Source organism: Acomys minous (assembly GCF_964271855.1).
Source record: "Acomys minous genome assembly, chromosome: 11".
Taxonomy (NCBI): Eukaryota; Metazoa; Chordata; class Mammalia; order Rodentia; family Muridae; genus Acomys; species Acomys minous.
The window spans coordinates 30,306,586-30,330,437 of NC_140492.1; the positions used below are offsets into that span (position 1 = coordinate 30,306,586).

A 23,852-nucleotide genomic window follows, 5' to 3' on the forward strand; every position below is an offset into this window, starting at 1 on the left:
TTACTTCACAATGTAAAAATGACTAAGTAACTGGAGGAAGATAATCTGGTGGTCCCAGAAAGTTTTCTTAACAAACTCTTGGCTAAATTTTACTAACAGCAGCAGCAGCAGCAGGCTTATCAGTTTCTAAGAGGGTTTTGATATCCTATGAGGTAAAAAAAGAAAAGCAGAAAGTAAATCTAATGGTCTCCAAAGCTTGAACATTCTTGAGACACATTTCATAGGTCCCAAAATGAATAGTCTTAACGTTTTAGGGTGTCCTTTACATCGATTGGCACATCTAAGAAAACATGCTATTACCACTACTACCATGAGGTACTAATAATTGAACCATGGTCAACATCTCCAGGTTCAGGTATTTTGGTTTTTTGTTTTGTGTTTTTCTTGTTTGCTTTTGTTGTTATTTCAAAACTGTGCTTTTCCGTGGAACTATTCTGGAACTCTGTATGTAGAGAAGGCTGGCTGTCCTGTCCTAGAACTAACGAATATCCTCCTGCCTCTGCCTTCAGAGTGCTGGGATTAAATGCACTATCACCTGGCGCTGTACTGGTTTTTAATCTCATGGAAGCCTGTGTTGCTGGGAAATATGTTCAAAACAAAATTGTGACTGTAAATAGGGAAAATAATTAATCGGAGAGATGTACACGTATTCCCACACAAGATTATGTTTTCCTTACTTATTTTGCACACTTAAGATTTTAAATAAACCGAGCGTTGTGGCTCACTCCTTTAATCCCAGCAGAGGCAGGAGTTCAAGATCAGCCTGGTTTACAAAAGCGAATCCAGGATAGCCAGGGCTATACAGAGAAACCTTGTTTCCATATAAACAAACAAACAAACAAACAAATAAATAACTGTGCTCTTCTTTTTACATGGTATGGAGACTTTTGGTATCGAATATCAATCTAGTGCTCCATTACAATGTACTAGATTCACTGTATAGCCAAATTGTGTGTGTGTGTGTGTGTGTGTGTGTGTGTGTGTGTGTGTGTGTTCATATTTTTTCTTGAGCATTTATAAGGCATCTAGAAAGAGTCGGCAACGTTTAAGCAAGAATATAAGTAGCTTTTCACCCTTGTTTCTGGCCAGGAGCATTAAACAATAGCGTGGCATTAAGAAACTTGCTTGTCACTCCTTTCTTGATCAAACAATCTCCAGACCCCAGATCCCCAGAGACAGAGGCTGGCTGGTGGAGGCACCTGGAACCTGATGGCAAATGAAGAGGGTCCGGCAGGAGGCAGAGCAGGAAGGAGATGACATCAGGGCTCTCCGGGAAGAGCTCCAGGGACCGTGCCAGCAGGGCACTCTGAAGCAGCTCCCTGTGCGTGGGAAGTCCTACTGACAGTAGGTCATCAGTCAATTAATCACAGGTCCGCAGTCCTCCACACCTCCCCAGGTTCCCAAATTCCAGCTGCCTGGAACAAGGAGGAAAGAAAGGGGCAGGTTCACATGTGTCCGAGGTCAGCACAGAAACCAACCGAGCACCCTGCATAGTCAGGTACCGCTAGCCCCGCCAGCCAGCCGGTGTCTCCGCGGGTCCGGAACCTGAGTCGTGAAGAGAGGGCAGCCTTTGAAGTGAGGGCAGCGCTGCGGCTTCAGACGCGCAGTGCGCAGGCGTGCTCGCAGAATGCGCAGGCGCCGCCTCGAAGTGACTTCTCCAAAAAGTGTCTTAGTTCCCGGTCACCTGAGCGCCCAGGACGCGTTCTCCCGAACCTCTCGGAGCCACTCCCGTTGCAGGTCGTTCCGGGAGACCCTGTCCTCCTCCTTCAGCCACTGCGAACCTCCCCGGGGCTCCGTCTTTCTCCCTGTCCTTTCCGCGGAGCCGGGCCGGACCGAACCGGGCCGAGCTGGGCCGCCCGGCCGCGGCCGCTGACCATGGCGTCCCTCTTCAAGAAGAAGACAGTGGACGGTGAGTTCAGGGCCGGGCTCATCCACCCCGGGGTCTTGGGGGTGCTCCGGCCAAGGCTCGGGTGCTGTCCCCGGAGGTGGGCCCCGGATCGGCTGCCCCACAGGTGACCATGGCTGTGTCACTCAGACTCCATAGCCTCACCTGGCCGGTTTGTCCTCCTGATTGTACTCACCCCACCCACCTTTTTTTCTTTTTTCTTTTTCTTTTTTTCTTTGCCTCTTCAGAGGGATTCTGAGCATTCTTAGGAGGCAGAGCACTGCTGGCCCTCGGGTATCCTTAGACTTGGCGACTTGACGAATTTCTTGTTGGTTTTTCCTGCTTGTTAGTTGCTCCCTCAGTGGAGACAAACCACTTCCTGACATCAGAAAGGGACGTGTCCTCATTAGTGGAGGACAGGGCAGGAGGTAGCAGTGGAGTCCACTTAGGAAGTGAACTTGGAGCCAGGCTGTCTGTACAAACCCCTCAGCATTGCAGATGAGAAACACGCCAGCAGAGTCCCATAAGTCCAAGGGAAGGGTCCGGGCATAGTTTTCATAGTGCAGATTTTTTTTCCTTTATGATTATCTTTTTATTTTCCAACTAAAATGAGGGCTGTGTAATTTGCGTAGAAGTTCTCATTTTTTAAAAACACTTATATTGTTTCAGGTGGCTCAGTGCCATCTTGTGAGGGAGGGAAAAAGTGAATGTGCTGGAATTGTACAAGTTCCCAGGCAGTGATGTGGTGTGTATGTTATACGTGGCTGCCCCAGGTATTAAATTCACACCAGGTTAGTTAAAATGTGCTTTTCATTGCTGTGGAGTCCAGGTTGTTACTGATTCCACCAAATAATCACGCCTTTGTAAGGGTCTAACCCAGCCACAAAAGGAGCAGTGGCAGCTAGACTGTGATTGGCACAAACCCAGAGCTCAGCCCTGAGTTGGGGTAACTCCTTCATTTCTTTGTGTTCACTGTTCCAGTGCCAGATTTGGGGTGAGGATAACAAAGACACCATCTCTACCCTGCTACAAGACCCTTCATGTCAACACAACATGTCATTTTATCTCTAATTTATAAAACAGCACGATGTAGTTTTGTCTTCTGTTGAGTGACTGATTTGTTTTTTCTTCTTCTTCACTATATTGGCTTTTTACTGATTGAGAAAAACCATTTTCAGCATCTAGAATAGGTTCTAACTTGCTGTGTGCTATAACACAATTACATGAAATGGTTTTTTGGTTTTGGTTTTGGTTTTGTTTTGGTGATTTCCTGAGATTATTTTTTAATCATTAGCATGACACTTTGGATTTTGGGGGGAAGGTGCTTCAGTACCACTATTGTGATGCTCTATTCTACTCCATCTTGGGGTCCTCTCCTTGTTGCTTAAGTTTTATATTGTAACAGTCTTTAATATATACATCTTTACTCTGATCATATATAGCGGCAGTAAGAATTTACCAAGCACAGAAAAAGTGGGTTCCTTTCTCACCTTGTTGCCACAAATTTGAACAATTTTTAACAGTAAAATCCAAGTACTCCAGTTTTAATTGCTTAATTTCTGCTAAATATTTTTAAAGACAAACCTCATCTTTGTGCTTTCTGGTATTTTTTAGCTACATAGTGACTTACATTATGGGAAGAAGAGACAATGGAGATGTTCAGGGAAGGTGTATGACTTCACATCCTTTTGCAGTTAGCTTAGTCCTAATAACAGGAGTTACTATTTTCTTTTCTGAACAGAATTGTTTTTGCTAAGTGCTATTCCACTAAGTTAAAACTCTTACATGTGACATTTCTGAGTGTCAACTTGGACCCCGTGTGCATTTAGTCCATCTACCAATTTGCAGACTTGACATTTTCTTAAATTATCGTATTAATTCAAATCATTTATTCATCCTTTAATTGTGGATCTGCATTTTCATCATTGTCCTGTAGAGCTTTACTGATGTTTTTCTCCCTTGTAAAGTTAAAGGAAAGGGCTCTTGTTTTGTACAATAGGTAAGCACTCCTCTCAGTAATGAGACAGTGTGTAATGAAATTAATGTATTTTTATGCATTTTTCTTAGTTCCTCGGGCATGCTATCGATCATAAGATCTTTTACTGTAGATTGACGTTTTATCTGTCCTAACAGTAATGAAATTCTGATATATAAGGGAAGTAAGTAACTGCTTGTGGATGTGGGGAATAATTGAAATCTTTTTGTCTCTGGATTGGCTGGAAGAATTATATACTATATCATTAAAGACTACTGCACATGTAAATTAAAATAGAGACAACATTACAACATCTTACTACTCAGAGTTATGTTTAATTCATTTTGACACAAAGATGAACAAGTCTCTACAGTGTACACTTTGTTACAGAATTTAATGAGAGGTGTATTTCAAAGCCACTAAAGAGAAGGATTCCTTCTGATTTGAAATTACAATTGAGCATGTGATTTCCCTTTCTGAGTTGTATTGTATGAACATATACTTTTTATCATCTGTTCGTCTTTAGTGCTTTTTTTTTCTTCTGTGTAGACAAATAATATTCTGTTTTTTGAAGAGAATTATGAACTTGTTTAGCCAGCATAGCATTCCATTAGGACTTGTCATAACTAATCTGGCCTTTGAACAAGAAAAGGTCTGAGGACAGGGGTGGAGCTAAGAATAGGGTTAATAGGTAAACAAGACAGTGGGTTTGACCCCAGAAATGGGGGAAAAAAGTGGCATTCTGTTTTATGTTTTGTTTGCTTGAGAGAGGGTCTGACAATGCTTTTCCTCATGAGTGCACTACCTCAGCTTTCCTAGTTGGGAGGAGAATGACAGGCATTTGTCACCATGCGCAGCTAAAACAGTCACTGTTTGTGTTGTTTAAACACTGTAATTTTTACCTGTGGCCTTCAGTAAAGACACCTTTAAGTTTTATGTAATTTGGTTTTGTTCTGTTTTGCTTTGTTTTTCAACACAGGGTTTCTCTGTGTAGTTTTGTTTGTCCTGGAACTCACTCTGTAGACCAAGCTGGCTTTGAACTTGGCCACCTGCTTCTACCTCCCTAGTGCTGGGAGTAAAGGTGTGGACCATCACCACCTGTCAATTTGGGGTCTTTCTATAAATCAGTACTGAGCTAGGAATTGTGTCTGTTGTGCTTACTCAAGTCTCAAGAAATCTGTGGCAGTAGCACTGCTATTATCACCTTTGTATTGATGGAGCAGTTGTGTGCAGAGGGAATGGACTGAGTAACAGAAGAAGGTTTGCCATTTTGGGTCTCATCCTTGTAAGTATAATCATTGCTATGGGTTTTTGTTGTTGTTTTGTTTTGTTTTGTTTTGTTTTTGTTGTTGTTTTTTTGTTTGGTTTTTTAAAGAGGTTAATCACATGCACACACACACAGTTTAATTGGGTAATCTTAATACTTTCCTGAAATTGTCCATCTGTTTTTCACTTCTCCTATAAATCTTTGAATTAATGCTGAAAGTTTAAATTCCATATTTGAAATAATGTCACTCTTCTTTTGTTGTTGTTGTTGTTGTTGTGGTTGTTGTGGTTGTTGTTGTTTTGAGACAGGGTTTCTCTGTGTAGCCTTGACTGTCCTGGACAGTAGATCAGGCTGGCCTCAAACTCACAGCAATCCGTCTTCCTCTGCCTCCCAAGTGCTGGGATTAAAGGTGTATGACACCTGTTAAAGGTCCCTGTACTTAGCGTTTCTGCAGAATCTGCTGGCCATCACATAAGCCCCTTGAAGAACTGATGCATCACCTCAGTTTACTTCTCAGGCATGCCTCCCCACTGCATTCCCAATAGCTTGTGTTGTCTCTCATGACATGGCATAACTCTTGCTAAGACCGTTGTAGGTCACCACATCTAAGAGCCATTCATTAATGATTATCCCTAAGGCCCATGCTTAACGTTTGATCATTATAATTTCTTCCTCAAAATTACTTCTTTTGGCTTTTAGGGCCTGATAAGAAAGAAAGAAAGAAAGAAAGAAAGAAAGAAAGAAAGAAAGAAAGAAAGAAAGAAAGACGAAAGAAAAGAAGAAAGGGGAGGGAGGGAAGTAGGGAGGGAGAGAGCGAGGGAGAGACAGACAGACAGACAGACAGACAGACAGAGAGAGACAGAGGTGATGGGGGAGAAATAAACCAACAAAAACTTTTATTCAGTATGTGTAAATGTCACTAGTTTGCACGTATCTGCTGAAACCAGAAGAGGGCACTAGGTAGTTTGGAGCTGGAATTGTAGGCACTGTGCAGCATGGGTACTGGGAACTGAACTTGAGTCTTTTACTGTAGAGCCATCTTTCCAGCTCCAGCAGTCTGGACTGGGTTTTGTGTTTGGTTTGCTTGTTGTCTTTTTAAAAACTATTCCTCATATGTTAGGATTTTTCTTTGGTCTGTCTTGGGCTACCATTGTACAATCTCTCTACATCATCTGCTTTTCATTTTAATTATAACTTACATGTAGTTATAACCTAAAATCTGTTTTTCTATTTTTCTTTAAACCAGAATATCTAATAATTTGGTGACTATCTGCATATACTTTTTAAAAAACAGCCAAAATCTGAGATCCTGAAGGGAATTTAACTCTCTTAAAATCCACTCCTTCCTGGCTGCTTCTTTCAGTGTGGTTCTTGCTTATTTTACTTCCTGCCTTCACCTAATTATGGAGTCACTAATTACCACCTCTTCCCCTTTTGCCCGTTAAATGTTTGACACGTTCTGTGTGCCTGCAGCTCCCTGTTCTAATTCTGATCCTGCTTGTCTTGCCCTTCAGCAATCAACATTCTGCTTTAATTTCTTGCGGATTCTCAGCCCTTTACATCCTTTATCTGCAAAACTGATGCTGTGGTTGTGCTGTGGCAGCTCAAGTCCTACTCTGCTGCCCCTCAGAGCTCACTTAGAGGAATCGCTGTTACCCAGCCCTAGGATCTTGCTGGAGTCCTGCCTTCCCTTGTTCTGACGTGCTCTTATTTTTGTCTTATGATCGTTCACTTATGTTCTACTGTTCATTGGTATACTGAAAATCAGCCTTTCTCACCCCAAAATAGTTTTACTTAGGACTCCCATGAACCTAGAAATCTTTTCTTTTTCTCCAGATTTATCCTTCAGTTAGCCCTCCTGGATACTCCCTCAAGCTGCAGAAGTACCACATGACTTCGGTTCCTACAGCTGTCATCTGCATCCCTGCCACCCTTCAGTGGAACTAAAATTCTTTTGTACTACCAAAGAGGGCTTGTTCTAAGTCTTTCCTGCCTTTCATTTTGGTTTCAGATTCTTCAGCCGTATTACTGCAGCCTTAAAATGGTAGCAATTACCAGTGAGATGATGTGTGCCCTAGCCCCAGAGCCTGATGATGTGTATTTCATATATCAGTGCCACTCCTTGAGAGCCTGCAGTGCATTCTAAAATGTTCTATAGGGAAGGAGCAGAGCTTCTTGGCTGTTGCCTTCTTGGATCATCCATACATGTTGGTAGACATCCGTACATGCTGGTTGACATCCATACATGCTGGTTGACTTCCATACATGCTGGTTGACTTCCATATGTGCTGGTTGACATCCATACATGCTAGTTGGCTTTCATACATGCTGGTTGCCGTCCATACATGCTGGTTTCCACAGATGGTGGGTTTTCACTAAGTTGGAATAAATCTGTCAAGAAGTCTGTTGTAGTCCCACATTTATGAACTATTAACAACTGAATCTCTTTGAACAAAATATCTTTTTTTTCTAGGATAGAAGACAACAGTATTGTGGCATTTACAGTTTTTAGGTCTTGCATGGAATGCTGAGTGTCTTCTTAATGATTATTATCCTGAATATTTTGGATCGCACATTTTATACTCTACTTACTCCATATTCTTAACAAAACAAAGAAAAACAACTAATTAAATGTGGGATTCAAGGGTACACTACTCTAGTCTTATAGTTTTTCTTAACTGATTTTAGGTCAGCATTGGCAGGTACTAGCCTTTGATGTTTCTTACCTTTCTTAACAGAAGTTCTCTGCATTTTCAGAGCAGATAACTCTAGAACAATGTCTTCTATCTTATTTCCTCTTCCTACCCACTTCATGACAAGAGCAAATGAGACTAGACTTGCTGGCATATGCCCATCCAAGAAACTCTCCTTAGCTCTTAAAGAAGCTGTCGTTTTAAAACTTTGCTGGATTGAATTCCTCAGGCTTTCATGACTTTTGACACCATGGTAGATGGAATACAAATTTGCCTCTTATGCTGCCATGGTACTCTCATTCCTATTTTGTCTTTAGTATTCTAACTTTCCTTTCTAAACTAGTCCTACTGATTCAGTTGAAGCTGGTGGCTTTTTAAAAAATTAATTTACCTTGTGAATAATAATTGATTTCATTATGAAACTTATGCATTCCTGTAATGTGCTTGGATCATACTCGTTCCCTCTGTTTGTCATTGCTCCAACCTGTTACCTGAGTTGCTTATCTCCCTTGGCCACAGAAATGCTATTGGCATTGTCTTTCCTGTCCTGAATCTTACAGTCATTTTTGCCTTTGCTTTTGCTGTACTATGTCTTCGAATGTGATTAAATGGACACTGCCCCCTAAGCTGTTGTTTTTTTTGTTTGTTTGTTTGTTTGTTTGTTTTTTATGTTGTAGAGGAGTTTATTAAATGAGCATGGGCGGGGGGAGAAAGGGGGTAAGGGTGCTTCCAGAGAGAGAGAAACAGAAGAGTGAGAAGCTAAGCTGTTGTTTTGTACTCTTTATGAAGCCTAAGAAATCAGTCTTATTTGCTTGCACATGAAATTCTGGTTCTTCCTCACTTGTACTCTCTTCTGCTTGAGGTAGTCTGGCCTTTAGATCTTTCTATGACCTGACTGCAGTACTTCTTTTTCTTTGTTTTTGAGTTTATACCACATCTCAAGGTATCTTTCTGTCACTGACTCTAGAAGATTGTATGTCTGCATATCCATGACTCATATTCACTGTATTGCTTGGTGACTTCTCCCATCTGTGTTTAGCAGAACTCAATATTCAGAGCTTTTCTTATAGTCACAGAGATTACTGGGGTTTGGACAGTACTAGTACCACTGCCGTTTTGCCCACCCTTGTCACTGATGATAGTCCCTGCAGTTTACAGGGAAACTCTAAAATAGTGTCTTCCAATAATTTAGAGTGGAGGGATATTTCATGTTTTTAAAAGATTTATTTTATTATTTTATGTGTATGTTACCTGCGTGTATGTGCACCATGTGCGTGCTTTGTCCCCACAGAGGTCAGAAGAGAGCATTGGATTTCCTGGGGCTAGAGTTTCAGACAGTTGTGGTCTTAGTAATGGAACGCACATCCTCTACAAGAGCAGCAAAGGCTCTTAACCACCTACCCAGCTTCCAGCTCAGAGAGTTGAAGTTTTGGTGTCAGTCATGTGGCATTTAGTTAAGAGAACAGATAAGCAGGAAAATAGCTGAAATAAAAATGATTTCTCCTAAAGAAATGCATGTGAAAGTATAAAATTCTGTTTTCAGATTGAAGTCCCCATAATGCTTGAGTACCTCACAGCACGCTGTGTGACAGAGCAGCATGGCTGCTAGGAACCAGGTAGACTCTGGGAGTGATGGGATAGGCTCTCTTGACAGTAGGTCCTGAGCTGCTCTTAGGCCTGAAACACAGCTCTCCTCCCCCAAGGTACATCAAAGGCTACTAGTAATGAATTAATGTGATTCTATTTATAGTTTATTATCACTCTCTGGTTTTGTACTCAAATGTGCAAATTATATGCAAATGATCAGAATACTGGAAATGAGCTAAGTCAAGTTAGGACTTGGCTTCAAATCTCAGTAGAAAAGTATAGTAAGAAACTCTTATTTTAAATTTATATTTTTTAGCCTTATTTTGGCAAACATATAGACTCAAGTGGTTTGTATCCTAAGAAGTAAAAAAGATGTTTTCAGTTTATATCTTTCAAAGTCTCAAAACTTAAGGCTGTGATCTTGCCACCCCAGTTTAGGTACTGGTATTTTATTAGGATCAGATCCTGACAAGCTTAATATTGGCATTTAATACCAACATGGAGCTGACCTGGGTGATAGTATCATGCTGGACATTGGCTGGGAGACAGGGTTAGGTGGCGTCCTGACCACTTACAAACATTTTGGACATTTTCACAGTTTGCAAATGCCACTCATTGTGAAGTACATCTCTTCTAAGGTGTCTGAATAGATGTACACACACACACACACACACACACACACACACACACACACACACACACACACACACAGACACACACACTTCAGGGTATACCCTGTTGCCTAAAGAAAGAAGCAAGGGGTATATGAGAAGGAAATATTGTGTTTCTTCCTGTCATCAGGGACCTGCACTTGTTTCTACCATTGCCATGGTGAAAGTTGAAAATAGCGTTCTACATGCATCTGATGCTTGCATTCAAAAGGCTACCCAGGGAAGAGTCAGCAAGGCCTGAGAAGATAGATGGGGGTGGGGGGGGGGAGCTAGTAGTTATCAAAATTCAGTCTTGGAGAATGGGGGCTTATAGGGGAAAGACAATTAGCAGGGAGGCAACATGCTGAGTGGGTTCTTCTTCATCCAGAGTTTGCTTTTGAATCCGTAGCAAGAATAGTACAAGCAATATTGACTTTTGGTATTTTGTTTGAATAGACACACTGGTTTTTGTTTTTGTTTTTTTGTTTTTTTTTGTTTGTTTGTTTGTTTTTGTGTGTGTGTGTGTGTGTGGTTAAAACTTAGCTGATACACAGGATCAGAGCATAGCATAAAGAGGGGTTATATCCTATATTACCTGAAGGCGCTGGGTTCTGCAGAACTCAGAAGAGTGATAATTGCAGATCTTATCACTGTGTACGTGGTTTTTCTTTAGAAATGAGAATGCCAGAAAAAGACTAGGGTGCCATCTTTGCAAGAGGCGGAGGGAAGAGGAGTAACCGAGTCAAGGGAAGGGGAGGGTATTTCACCTTGCAGACATTGCTCACAAGGAGCAGCTGCTATCGCAAGCCCAACATTGAGGGGATGGCTCCTTATTTCCATGATCCATGTTTCCATGCACAAAGATACCTGTCATAGTTCAGACTTTACTAATAACAAATAGATTTTATTTTAAGTTAAATATGCTTGATAGCCATATCCCTTTATATATCATGATATTTGTATGTCATAAGGTCACTTCTAGGTATCATATATTAAGATAGTACTGTGACAGTACAGAAAAATAAGTATACAATATATGCTGAAAACAACCAAGCAACCAAACAAACAAACAAAAAACTCTTTGAGCCTGAGGAATATGAAATAAAATTGCTATTGAGCTTTTATAGGTATTCACCTTTTTAAAAAGGACCACATCCTGACACAGGATTCTATAACTTCCGGATAGCAGCTGGAAACTGTTCACAGGCCTAGAGCTAATGTATTCTAAGCTGAAAAATCAAAGTAAGGAAATCATGGCTATTTACACAGGTCCTGGACTGGACAGTGTTGAGTTGGGGAAAGTTCCAAGATAGTGCATTGTGTAAGAAGTAATTGTTGCCTGTGAAGCGGTTGGGACCACAAATAGGGCAGAAGCTGTCGAGAGATTAACACTAACATTTCATGCTTTAACACACACAGGGCTGAGTGTCTCTTACAAGCATGAAGACCAAAGTTTAACCTCCAGAACTCACCTAAAAGTCAGCCATGCTGGCAGCACTTGTAAAGACAGAGTTGGAGAGGAAGTTGTCAGTCAAATAGATTCCTGGGGCTCACTGGCCAGCCTTCATGGATGCTCAGCTCTTTCAGAGATCCCTAGGGCAGGGCAGGGCGAATCCCTGCTCTAAAGACAGGGTAGATGGCTCCTGAGAAAGAACCACCAAGGGTGACTTTGGTTACACATGCGAACTTGCACACACACACACACACACACACACACACACACACACACACACACAGAGAGAGACAGAGAGAGAGAGAGAGAGAGAGAGAGAGAGAGAGAGAGAGAGAGAGAGAATTTTACCAATTCTAACGCTTTCCTGGAAGGGAAGCACGTTTCCTTACTGTTGATGCTTCACCTATCCCATCTTTTCCTCTCTCACCCCTAAAGTTTAGCCTGGGACTTCTCAGGATTTTTATGTTATCATATGTTTTCTCTGTTCTTAAAGAGCTTAAATCTAAGGATGAAATTCAAGCAATAGGAAGTAAATCAAGTGAAAAATAAAGTTGACCTTTAAAACATTAAAAGTATCTCAACCTTTTCATGTTATTTATTCTGAACTATCCAGAAGGCCAAACCATTAAATGTGGATTTCACATACGGATTGCATAAGGAAAATGGCTGGGTAATTTGTTTGTTTTATAGACTGCTCCTGTTGCCTCATATGAAAAGACATTTTACTGTCTTTTCCTACTTACCATAATATGTTTTAAAGTGTTATGATTATGTTTTAGTATGTAACATTAGATGCTCTGAGTTTATAGCCTAGAACTGTTTAAATATTAATAGGTCTATTAACAACTCTGAGGCTGTGGAATATGCAGTAGTTAATTTTCTTTATTTTTTCCCCTTTTATGATATACAGTGTCAGCTAATCTACGCACAGTTACATAAAATTAAAATAAAATTGAATTATCTTTCATTAAACTGTTTGGTTTCATTATAATACTTTTCTTCTTATCTAACATGACCTTATCTAGCCTGAAGTCTAATTCCTAGAAAGCGAGTGAGCATCGGGCTCAGCATGTTAGTGTGGGTCCTAGTTATCTAGCGTGAGAGCACGCACAAGCCAGAGGCTGCTCCACTCTTGGTGGCCTCACCTGTTTCTGACCGACGCTCTACAGCCCATCCTCAGTGCGGCTTGTTCACTAGCACAGCTCTCAGAGCTCAGGAGAGTGCCCTCCTTGTCCACAGTGATTATTCTATCCTGAAGAATATCACAGGGAAGAGACTCTCAGGGCCACAGGATTTCTGTGGCTGCTCTGGGTACTCTACCATCCTGGGAGCACAGCAGTCTGTTCACCAGTTGGGAAGTGTGGACTTTCTTCCCTGATGAGCCTTTATGCTTCACTTGATAGGACCTGCCACACCCAAGTTCTAGGAATGAAGTTAGGAATCAAGTCAAAGGTTGAGGAGGGGGTTGGTATCCACACCCCACCCTTTGGCTGTCAATAAAGGAACATTGTTGATTTCTTATTAAAATTCTTAACTGGTATATAAATAAAAAGTGTACATCTTAAATGGGGTGTCATACAAATGCATGTTTTCTTCCCATACGCCAGCACCAACCAGGCTCAAATATATTTACAGAAGCCTAGGCCAGTATAGCTAGGCATGCTCCCTGGCTTGCTCATAACTAACACCCCATTTATTGTATTTGAAGTTCTGCCACATGGCTGCTTACCTCTGCTCAGTCCACCTTCTTCAGAATCCTGGGGTAAATCCCACCTCTGACTAAGTCCCAGCGTTTCTCTCTTCAGAATTCCCACCTTCTAACTTCCTGCCTCAGGCAACAGGCCCTCAGTTTTTTATTAACAATTGATGCTTCCATGCAAACACAAGAGATTCCTCTGCAGTGTCATATCAATACATACATACCTTATATAATGTTTAAGTCTAGTTAACTAGTTAACTACTCAGATGGTCACAGCCTTCATATTTCATTCTTTTAGCCTTTTGAAAGTGCAGTACATGACTGTTATCAGCAGTACAGTGGCCCACCAGAACTTCTTCTTCTCGTCTAATTTAACTTAGAACCTGTATCATTAAAGCATCAAATACCTGAAAGAAGCAGCTTAAAATGGATTTATTCAGCTCACTCTGTGGCACGAAAGGGGTGGTGAAGGGGCGCCTTGGCACTGCAGTAGCAGGGGTGTAAAGTGGCTGGTCACATCTCGTTGGTAGTTAGCAAGTACTGAGCTCATGCAGAACCATGCTGAACTATGTAACTTGAAACACCCCCCCCCCCCCCCGAGCATTCTTTTTCTAGCCAACTGATTCTCAACCTTGCTAATGTTGTGACCCTTTAATACAGTTCCTCGTGTTGTGGTGACTCCCCACCCATAAAATTAGTTTGTTGCTGCTTCATAACTGTAATTTTGCTACTGTTACTAATCATACTGTAAATATCTGATATGCAGGATATCTGATGTGCATCCCCCAAAGGGGTATCGATCTGTAGGTTGAGAACCACTGCACTATCCAGACCCCGCCTCATCAAGATTCCACAACCTCCTAAAGTAGTGCCACTAGCTGGTGACAACTCTCCTTCAGGGGACTTTTCCACTCAAACAATAATAAACATACTCTCCACCTCTTGCAGCCCTCCTCACTCCCCAGCCTTTGGAAACCACCATCTAGTCAGCCTCTGTGGAAACATCTTAGATTCTACAGGCCAGTGCACTTAGGCAGAAGCTTTCTTTCTGTACCCATCTTGTTTTACTTCATGATCTTCAGGTCCAAACGACTCCAGCTCTATCCTGGTCTTCACGAATGACAGAGTTTTATTCATGTAAATAATATTCCATTCGGAGTACATACCCATTTTCTTTCTACATGATCAGGTAATGGAGACTTAGGTTACTTCTACTGACTACTGTGAAGAGTATTGTATTTAAAAATGTGAGTGCTGATGTGTCTCTTATACTGGTGTCATTTACTTTGGATATATAACCAGAAATGAATTGTTAAGTCATTCGGTAGCTAAATTTTTAAGTTTCTTGGAATTTCAGCTCCGTTTTCCATTTCTGTACTGGTGTACCTTTCCACCAGCAGTGTGTCAGCACCCATCTCCACATCCTCACTGGCCCTAACCCTTTTCTCAATAGCCCCCCTCAGTGAAAGTTTACCTTTGTCTTATATTTGTGTCCCCCTGGTAACTAGTGTGTTGAGATTTGTTTTCATTTACTTATTGGTCACTTGTATACATTGTTTCAAGAAATATCTACTTCTGTCTGTTGTTAAGTTTTTTTTATTTGTTTATTTGCTATTGAGGTTTTAAGAATTCCTTATGAATTCTGGATATCAATCCTCTGCCATATTTATAGCTCAAGAGTGCTCTTTTTAAGTCTTTATGTGTTTTCTATTCTGTAAGCTGTAGTTAAAATATGCATCTGCATCTTTGGAAAAACTGATGATTTAACTATAAAAAAATTCAATAAAACATCACATGTGTGCTCCTTTCTGACATTTAGATAGTGCTGAAGTAGAGAGGTGAAATGGTACCTGTGTGTTTTGGGGTTTGAGGAGGTTGTTACGTTTGTCATTTGCAATTGTTTAATAATTTTCTAAGATAAATTTTATTCATATGTAATTTATAGTGAGTAAAACTTCAAAAGCACTACATATTTGTACAGAGCTTTCTATTCTTTATATAATCTATGGTTATAATAGATGTTTTAATATTTGATTAGTTTATAGTATATTAAATTGAAAGAAAAACTAACATGTAGTAAATCATAGTTTCTTAGTCAGACATTCCCGACATACATTCGTAAATCATACATTCCCTTAGTCCAGTATTTTAAGTGGTATTGAGGAAACTTGTATAGTCATAAATTCAAGTTTCTTTTGTGCTTTTCCTAGACGTAATAAAGGAACAGAACCGAGAGTTGCGGGGCACACAGAGGGCTATAATTCGGGACCGAGCAGCCTTGGAGAAGCAAGAAAAGCAGCTGGTGAGTAGAACATTGGGTTTCAAGAGGACTTGAGAATAAATTTGGAAATTACTTAACTCAATAAAATGAATAATTCAGTACCTCTATATGAATAATTACCCAACTCAGAAAAGCAGTTAACAAGAGGTAAGTGGTTTACTTAAGTAAGACACAACACTTCACCTTTGCTGAATTTTCTACTTTTTATTGTGTCATTTGTTGACTTTATCAGAATTCAGTTTTCTGTTCATACAGAACAAATTATTCCATTTAGGGAAAATTATGAATAATCTAGGAATAAATATTTATTAAAACAGATCTACCTTCTTGATTGACAGTAAAAATAAGAATAGTCATTGGAAACAAGAGAGTGATAAATAACATCATAGCTCATAGGTGTCTTACATGGTCTTTAAAGATGATTGTCCTATGACAGTTTGTTTTTAATTAGATAGATATGACTCATCTTAAAATTCTCTTTACGCTGTATTTTAAAACCCATGTTACTCCTGCTCTTAGAGCAGTTTTACTGAGTAGTAAGAGACATGCCATAAATTCTACATATTTAGAGTATACCATTGATACTTTGATATAAGTGTGTTCCCTGAAATTGTTCCTCTAGAAAAAGTAATAAACACAGCCATCGTTCCCAAATAAAATTCATCCGAGCCATCCTCACTGTCACTCTTACTCAGTGAGAATAATACTGGTGTGCCCTAGATTTATCTGTGTTTCTAAAATTGTATAAAGGTGTAATCACAAACATACTCCTCTCTGGTTTCTCTCAGCACAGTTACTTAGAGGTTAATCATTTCTGCTGCATATATGATGGGTATGCGTGTTTCCTAATTCGTCTGTTTGCTCCCTAAGTAGACTAATGGGTATTTCCAGATTTCCCATTAAGTGAAGCTACTATACATATTCAACTGCATTTTTGTACATTTTAATTTCTTCTGCTTAATTACTGGAAGCAAGATACATGTTTAACCTTATATAAGAAAGTACAAAACATTTTTCAGTGTCTGTGCTATTTCTCTTTGCAATGGCTGAGAATTGCAGCTGTTGCACATAGCTGGAGTGCAGACCGTAATTTGAACCATTCTGTGCTGGGTTAGTAGATTGTGATCTTGAATTGTAGGCCCCAATCATGTGAGGCTGAGCTTCTGTTTGAATGAGCTTCGTTTCCATTTACAGGTATTCTTTGCTAAGATGCCTGACTTTACTCATACCCCTTCATCAAATTCGTTTGTTTTTTGTTTGGTTTTTTTGTTTTTGTTTTACTCTTTTTAAAATATATTTTATTAATTTATTCATATTACATCTCATAGTTATCCCATCCCTTGTATCGTCCCATTCCTCGCTCCCTCCCATTTTCCCCTTACTCCCCTCCCCTATGACTGTGACTGAGGGGACCTCCTCCCCCTGTATATGCTCATAGGGTATCAAGTCTCTTCTTGGTAGCCTGCTATCCTTCCTCTGAGTGCCACCAGGCCTCCCTATCCAGGGGACATGGTCAAATATGGGGCACCAGATTTCATGTGAAAGACAGTCCCCACTCTCCACTCAACTGTGGAGAACGTCCTGTCCATTGGCTAGATCTGGGTAGGCGTTCAAAGTTTACTGCACCTTGGCTGGTGCCATAGTTTGAGCAGGACCCCTGGGTATCTACATGTAATCAAATTCATTTTTAAAGACCTATTTTTTATCTTTATTGGCATTTGTGCCTACAGTTACAGCCCACCATCTGCAAGGCCGGAAAAGTGTGGGATTACTTTGTAGGGAGAGTTACACATGGGTTCTGGGATCCCAGAGGGTGCTGGGAACCAAGCTCCAGCCAGTGCTCATCACCTCTGAGCCATCTCTTGTCCCTCACCGACTTATTTTTGATCACCACAGTTGTTTGTGCGTGGGTACCAGCCTCATGAAGAACATGCTTTGCAGGTGTGCTCTGCAGGATTTTACCTGTCTTTCATTTTCCTGGATGTCTTTTGATGAAGAAAAGTGATTTATTATGATGGAAACAATTAGTTTTCTTCTGTGGCTAATGCTTTTAACATATTAAGAAATCTTAGTCTCACAAAATTCAATAGTAGTTTCTCTTCTGTTTTCTTCTAGACCATTTAAAAAATAACAGCTGAGTGTTTTTTGCCATTTGGTGCTGTGAGAGCCTGGGTTTTCTGTGGTGCTAGATAGAGAGATCTGTAACCTGTATAGCACTTTTCCTTACCTTATCTGAGCAAGTCAGACCTTAACCATGGCCTCTTCCAGGACTCTGTGCTGCATTGATAGGACTGTTCTCAAGCCAGGCCAGTGCTGTTGTCAGTACTGTTGTTTTATAGTTAGACTTCAAGTTAGAGAAACTTCATCATTCACCTTGGTGCTTTTTTTTTTTTTTCTCAGAATCCTTTATGGCGCAGAGTTTGTCAACCTTCCTAATGCTGTGACCCTTTTATATAGTTCCTCATGTTGTGGTGATCCCACACATAAAATTACTGTTTTTTATTTATTTTTAATTTGTTCACTTTACAGCCTGATTTAGCCCCCTTCTTCATCTCTTCCTAGTCCCACTCTCCCTCCCACATCCCCCCTCTGCCCCTCCTCCAGTCCTTAGAAAGGGGGGCCCTCCTCTCCTATCATCTGACCTCAGCCTATCCTGTCTCTTCTGCACTGCCTGCATCCTTTTTCTTCCTCTGTGGCCTGGCAAGGCCGCCCTGCCAGGGGGAAGTGATCAACAAGTGTGCACCAGAGTCCATGTCAGAGGCAGCCCCTACTCCCCATATTATGGAACCCACAAGGAAACTGTGCTGCCTATCGACTACATCTGAGCAGAGGGTCCAGGTCCTCACCATGCATGGTCCTTGGTTGGTGCATCAGTCTCTGCAGCAAAGCTTCTCCCCTGCCACCTCCCTACAGCCTGGTCCACATTTGTTGCCTCCATTGGTCTCCTTGTGGACCTCCTGTCCCCTCCAGGTCCTTCTATCCAACTCTTTCATAAGATTCCCTGCCCTCCACCCCTAAATTTGCCTATGAGTCCCAGCCCCCCACTGGATGGAGTATTTCAGAGGACCTCAATGATAGGCTCATTTCCTGTTTCTCCACTTCAACTGCTTCCAGTGTCTATTCTATTTGCCCTTCTGAATGACAATTAGGTCTTTGTATTTTAGTGTGGTTATCATGTATTATTTGGCTAATATCTGTTTATAAGTGAATATATCCCATGGATGTCTTTCTGGGTCTGGGATACCTCATTCAGGAAGATCATTTCTAGTTCCATCCATTTGTCTGCAAATTTCAAGATTTCCTTGTTTTTAATAGCTGAGTAGTATTCCATTGTCTAAATGTACCAAAGTTTCTTTATCCATTCTTCGGTTGAGAGACATATAGGCTGTTTTCCAACTCTGGCTATTATGAGTAAAGCTGCTATGAACATAATTGAGCAAATGCCCTTGTTGTATGGTGGAGCATCTTTCGGGTATATGCTCTTGAGTGGTATGGCTGGATCTTGAGGTAGAACTATTTCCAATTTTCTGAGAAAGCACAAGACTGATTTCCAAAGTGGTTGTAGAAGTTTGCACTCCCAACAACAATGGAGAAGTATTCCCCTTTGTCCACATCTGTTCCAGTATGTGCTGTCACTTGAGTTTTTGATCTTAGCCATTCTGACAGATGGAATATGGAATCTCAGAGTCATTTTGATTTGCATTTCCCTGATGACCAGGGATGTGAGCATTTTTCGGCCATTCAATAATCCTTGGTTGAGAATTCCCTGTTTAGTTCTTTAAACCATTTTTAAATTGGATTATTTGGTTTGCTGATGTTTAACTTCTTGAGTTCTTTATATATTTTGGATATTAGCTATTTGCTGGATATGGGGTTGATGAAAATCTTTTCCCAATCTGTAGGCTGTTGCTTTGTTCTGTTGATAGTGTCCTTTGTCTTACAGAAACTTTTCAGTTTCATGAGGTCCCATTTATTAATTGTTGACCTTAGAGCATGAGCTGTTGGTATTCTGTTCAAGAAGTTTTTTCCTGTTCCAATGAGCTCAAGGCTCTTTCATATTTTTTCTTCTGACAGATTTAGTGTATCTAGTTTTATGTTGACGCCTTTAATCCACTTGGACTTAGTTTTGTATAGGGTAATCGATAAGAGGCTATTTGCATTTTCCATTGTATGATTTTGGCTTCTTTGTCAAAAGTCAAGTGTACATGTGTGGGTTAATTTCTGGGTCTTCAATTTGATTCCATTGACCCATCTGTTTCTGTCTATGCCAGTATCATGCAGTTTTTTGTTTTTGTTTTTTACTGTTGCTCTATAGTACAGCTTGACATCAGAGATGGAGCTACCTCCAGAAGATTGTTTTTTTGTTTGTTTGTTTTTTTTTGGTTTTTTGTCTTTTGTTTTTTGTTTTTTGGTTTTTTGAGACAGAGTTTCTCTGTGTATCCTTGGCTGTCCTGGACTCGCTTTGTAGACCATAACTCGAACTCATAGAGATCCACCTGCCTCTCCATCCCGAGTGCTGGGATTAAAGGTGTGCACCACCATTGCCCAGCGAAGATCTTTTATTGTATAGGATTGTCTATTCAGGGTTTTTGTTTTGTTTTGTTTTGTTTTTTTCATATAAGTTGAGAATTTTTCTTTCAAGGTGTGTAAAGAATTGTGTTGGCATTTTGGTCAGAATTGCATTGAATCTGTAGATTGCTTTTGGTAAAATGGCCAGTTTTACTAAGTTAATCCTACTGATCCATGAGCTTGGGAGATCTTTCCATGTTTTGATATCTTTTTCAATTTCTTTTTTCAAAGACTTGAAGTTTTTTTCTTACAAGTCTTTCACTTGCTTGGTTAGAGTTACACCAAGATACTTTATGGGGTTTGTGGCTATTGTGAAGGGTGTAGTTTCCCTAATTTCTTTATCATCCTGTTTGTCTTTTGTATAAAAAAGGGCTACTGATTTTTTTGAGTTGATTTTGTGTCCAGCCACTTTGCTGAAGGTGCTTATCAGCTGTAGGAGTTCGGTGGGGTCACTTCATGTGCGAATAGTGTGAACCATGTGCAAATATGATAATTTAACTTTTTCTTTTCCAATATGAATCCCTTTGAACTCCTTTAGTTGTCTTATTGCTCTAACTAGGAGTCAAGTATTATATTGAAGAAAAAGAGTGGACAACTTTGTCGTGTTCCTGATTTCAGTAGAATTGATGTAGTTTCTCTCCATTTAGTTTGATGGTGGCTATAGCCTTGCTGTATTATTTCCTTTACTATATTTAGGTATGTGCCTTGTATCCCTGATCTCCACAAGACTTTTAACATGAATGAGTGTTGGATTTTGTCAAATATTTTTCAGTATCTAAGGCAATGATAATGTGATTTTTTTTCAGTTTGTTTATATCATGGTTTACATTGATGGATTTCCGTATATTGAACCATCCCTTCATGCCTGGGATGAAGCCTGCATAGTCTACTCCATAACTGTAATTTTGTTACTGTTATGCATTGCAATATAAATATTTTTGGAGATAGAGGATTGTCAAAGGAGTCACTTCCCAGATTGAGAATGGCTGCTTTCGCTTATTTCAGGTCCTTTATACTTCCATGGTAACTTTAAAACAAACCTGTCACCTCTGCAGAAATGACTAGATTTTGATTGGAGTCACACTGAATCTCTGAATTATTTGGAAGATTTAACATCACTGCCCATAAGTGTTTTTATATATGATATTATTAGATCTTTGAAATGTTTCATTTTTTCTTACTTGTAAGCATATAGGCCTTGTATTTCTTTGGATGCTATTGTTTTAAGAAAAAATGAATTTCTGGTTATTCTTGACTGGTATACATAGAGATGAGCCAGTTTTTTTTTTATGCGTATCATGAATCCTATAAGCTTCTTCAGCTCATTTATTCCTGTAGCCTTTTGTACGTGCCATGAGAATTTTACATCGATGGATTATATCCTCATAAAAAGGGCGGCTTTATTTCTGCATTTCCTGTCTTGGATCCTTTTTATGATACATTTTTAGGAATTGTTTGAGAATTTCTTACAATGTGATTGTATTCACCCCACACTCATGCCTCTAACTCCTCTTAGATTGTCTCTGTCTGCACTTCATGTCTTCTTCCTCCGCAGTAACCTACAAGTTGCACCCTGCTGAAATGTCCTATCACCCACCCCCACCCCACCCAAGAAGGGCATCTGCCCTTTCTTCCTCCAGTGTTCTATGCTACAGACACTGTTCTGCCCCCACTGACCACTGATTCTCAGAGGAGTTGCTGCAGTGCTTGAGGCCAAGCAAACCTTTTGATATGTTAACAACGAACTCTTAGAGAACTCTGAGAACTGTGATATAGCAGAGGAAAGCTGTGCATGCCTTTCCTTAAAGGGAAGGCAGAAGTGTATCTTAGGTATATGTGTATAAACACAGTACAGCGATGATTTGGCTTGGCAGTTTCAGGCATCATTGGGATCTTGACACATCACAATGGATAAGAGAAAACAACTATGATTGAAACAATCCTAGCAGTATGTTTAAGAGAGGGGCTGATATGTCTCTCTTGGATGCATTATATATTTGACTATTTCTCCTTTTCGTCTTGGCAGTGGTGATTAACATACTGTGAAACACAGTTAACCATATATGCACACACTCAGGAAGGTGCTGGTGGTTTTATGTTGTCCTTCTGTTGTTATGAGATGCTCCTTTTGACTTCCAGCACTTTTGCTTATTCTTAAGGTTACTTGCTCTGAAATTAATATAACCACCCTACATTTTCAGACTTTGGTAATTTTTGTAATGACTTTCCATCTTTTTTTAAAGTAATTTATTCAGATTACACCTCAATTGTTATCCCTTCACTTGTATCTTCCCATCCTCCCCTCTCCCCTTTACCCTATTCTCCTCCCCTAGGTCTGTGACAGAAGGGAACCTCCTCCCCAACCATGTGGTCCCAGCCTATCAGGTCTCATCCTGGTAGCCTGCTTCCCCTGTGACTTTCCATCTTTTAAAGACACCTTTGCTCTTGTGTTTAAGTTTGGTTTTGCAATGGCATATAGTTAGATTTGCTTTTATTCATTCCAACAGTTTCCTTTGAATTGAGGAATAAGGTGAACTATTTGTTTCAACGCAGCTATCTGTATTATTAACTTTTCTTACCTATTTTGGATTTTCATTTTATATTCTCTCCTGGACTCTTGGGACACACTGTTTTGTAGAGTTGCTTTATTCTTAAGGATGAAGGTAGTACTATGTGAACATGTGGCAGAGACTCTCAAGCTCCACTTACACTCTCTGACTTGATGCTCCTCTTCTTAGGAACTAGAAATTAAGAAGATGGCCAAGATTGGTAATAAAGAAGCCTGCAGGGTATTAGCTAAGCAGCTTGTCCATCTACGGAAACAGAAGACAAGAACTTTTGCTGTGAGCTCCAAAGTAACATCTATGTCCACCCAAACAAAAGTGATGAACTCCCAGATGAAGATGGCTGGTGCCATGTCTACCACTGCAAAGGTATCTGGGAGCTTCTGCAGCTTTTTATCAAGGACTTGTAATACTGATATTCAAGGCAGATTGTAAAGCACTTGCTGGTACATTTGTGGTATCAAGTTATTAATAAAATGAGTTATATTAATAAATCCAAGTAATTGCTTCTAGCTTAGTTACTGGTGTGTCAAGAAGGATGGATATTCTTATTTCCCACACATCACATGTTGCTTCAAAGTTTATATGGAATTGACTTAGAATAGTGTTTTAATTTTGCTTTTGTTATTTTTTTTCAGTAAATTGTCAGAAAATTTGGGGGTTTCTTTATTATTATTCTGATTACTTTTGAGTAATAATTTTCTCTTGATTCACCTGTAAATAATATGAATATTATAAATGGAAACTTGTATTTCAGGAGCTTAGAAACTTACATTTATATATAATTATATGTATGTGTGTGTATGCGTGTGTATGTGTGTGTGTATAATCAATGCTTTGATTGTCTGTTTCAAGGACACTGATAGTCTTATAGGCAGACAGAATTAAAAGAGTTACTAATTTAAGGACAAGGTCATATGACAATCATATAGCTAGACTGGTAACTTTGCATCAGTGTTGAGCTTATAGTTTTCTGTAAATGATACACTCAGAACTGATATCTATTGTGTTTTTGGGTATGAGTTTTGTGTATGGGTATCTGAATTGGAATTCTTAATTAAGTGTCTTAGGAACGTATTATTTGGTCAGCAAGTATTTGTCAGGTACTTAAGTAGCTCAGATGAAATGGCTAATCTAGGACTTAGCCTACATGGAGCTTTAAGAGTCTCTTTAAGAGCCAGCTCACAGGCAATGTAGTGTGTACAGTACTCACACTCAGATAACATTTG

General features: G+C 40.0%; 1 protein-coding gene across 1 annotated transcript in view; it reads left to right on the forward strand.

The window, feature by feature from the left end:
• Nucleotides 1-1,603: 1,603 nt before the first annotated feature.
• Nucleotides 1,604-23,852, forward strand: part of CHMP2B (charged multivesicular body protein 2B) — a 30,494-nt gene continuing 8,245 nt past the window's right edge. Inside the window, exons 1-3 of the mRNA XM_084801714.1 lie at nucleotides 1,604-1,909; nucleotides 15,420-15,511; nucleotides 22,798-22,992. Coding sequence (XP_084657840.1) covers nucleotides 1,876-1,909; nucleotides 15,420-15,511; nucleotides 22,798-22,992 — 321 coding nt within the window. The 5' untranslated portion in view covers nucleotides 1,604-1,875. The remainder of the gene's footprint in view (nucleotides 1,910-15,419; nucleotides 15,512-22,797; nucleotides 22,993-23,852) is intronic.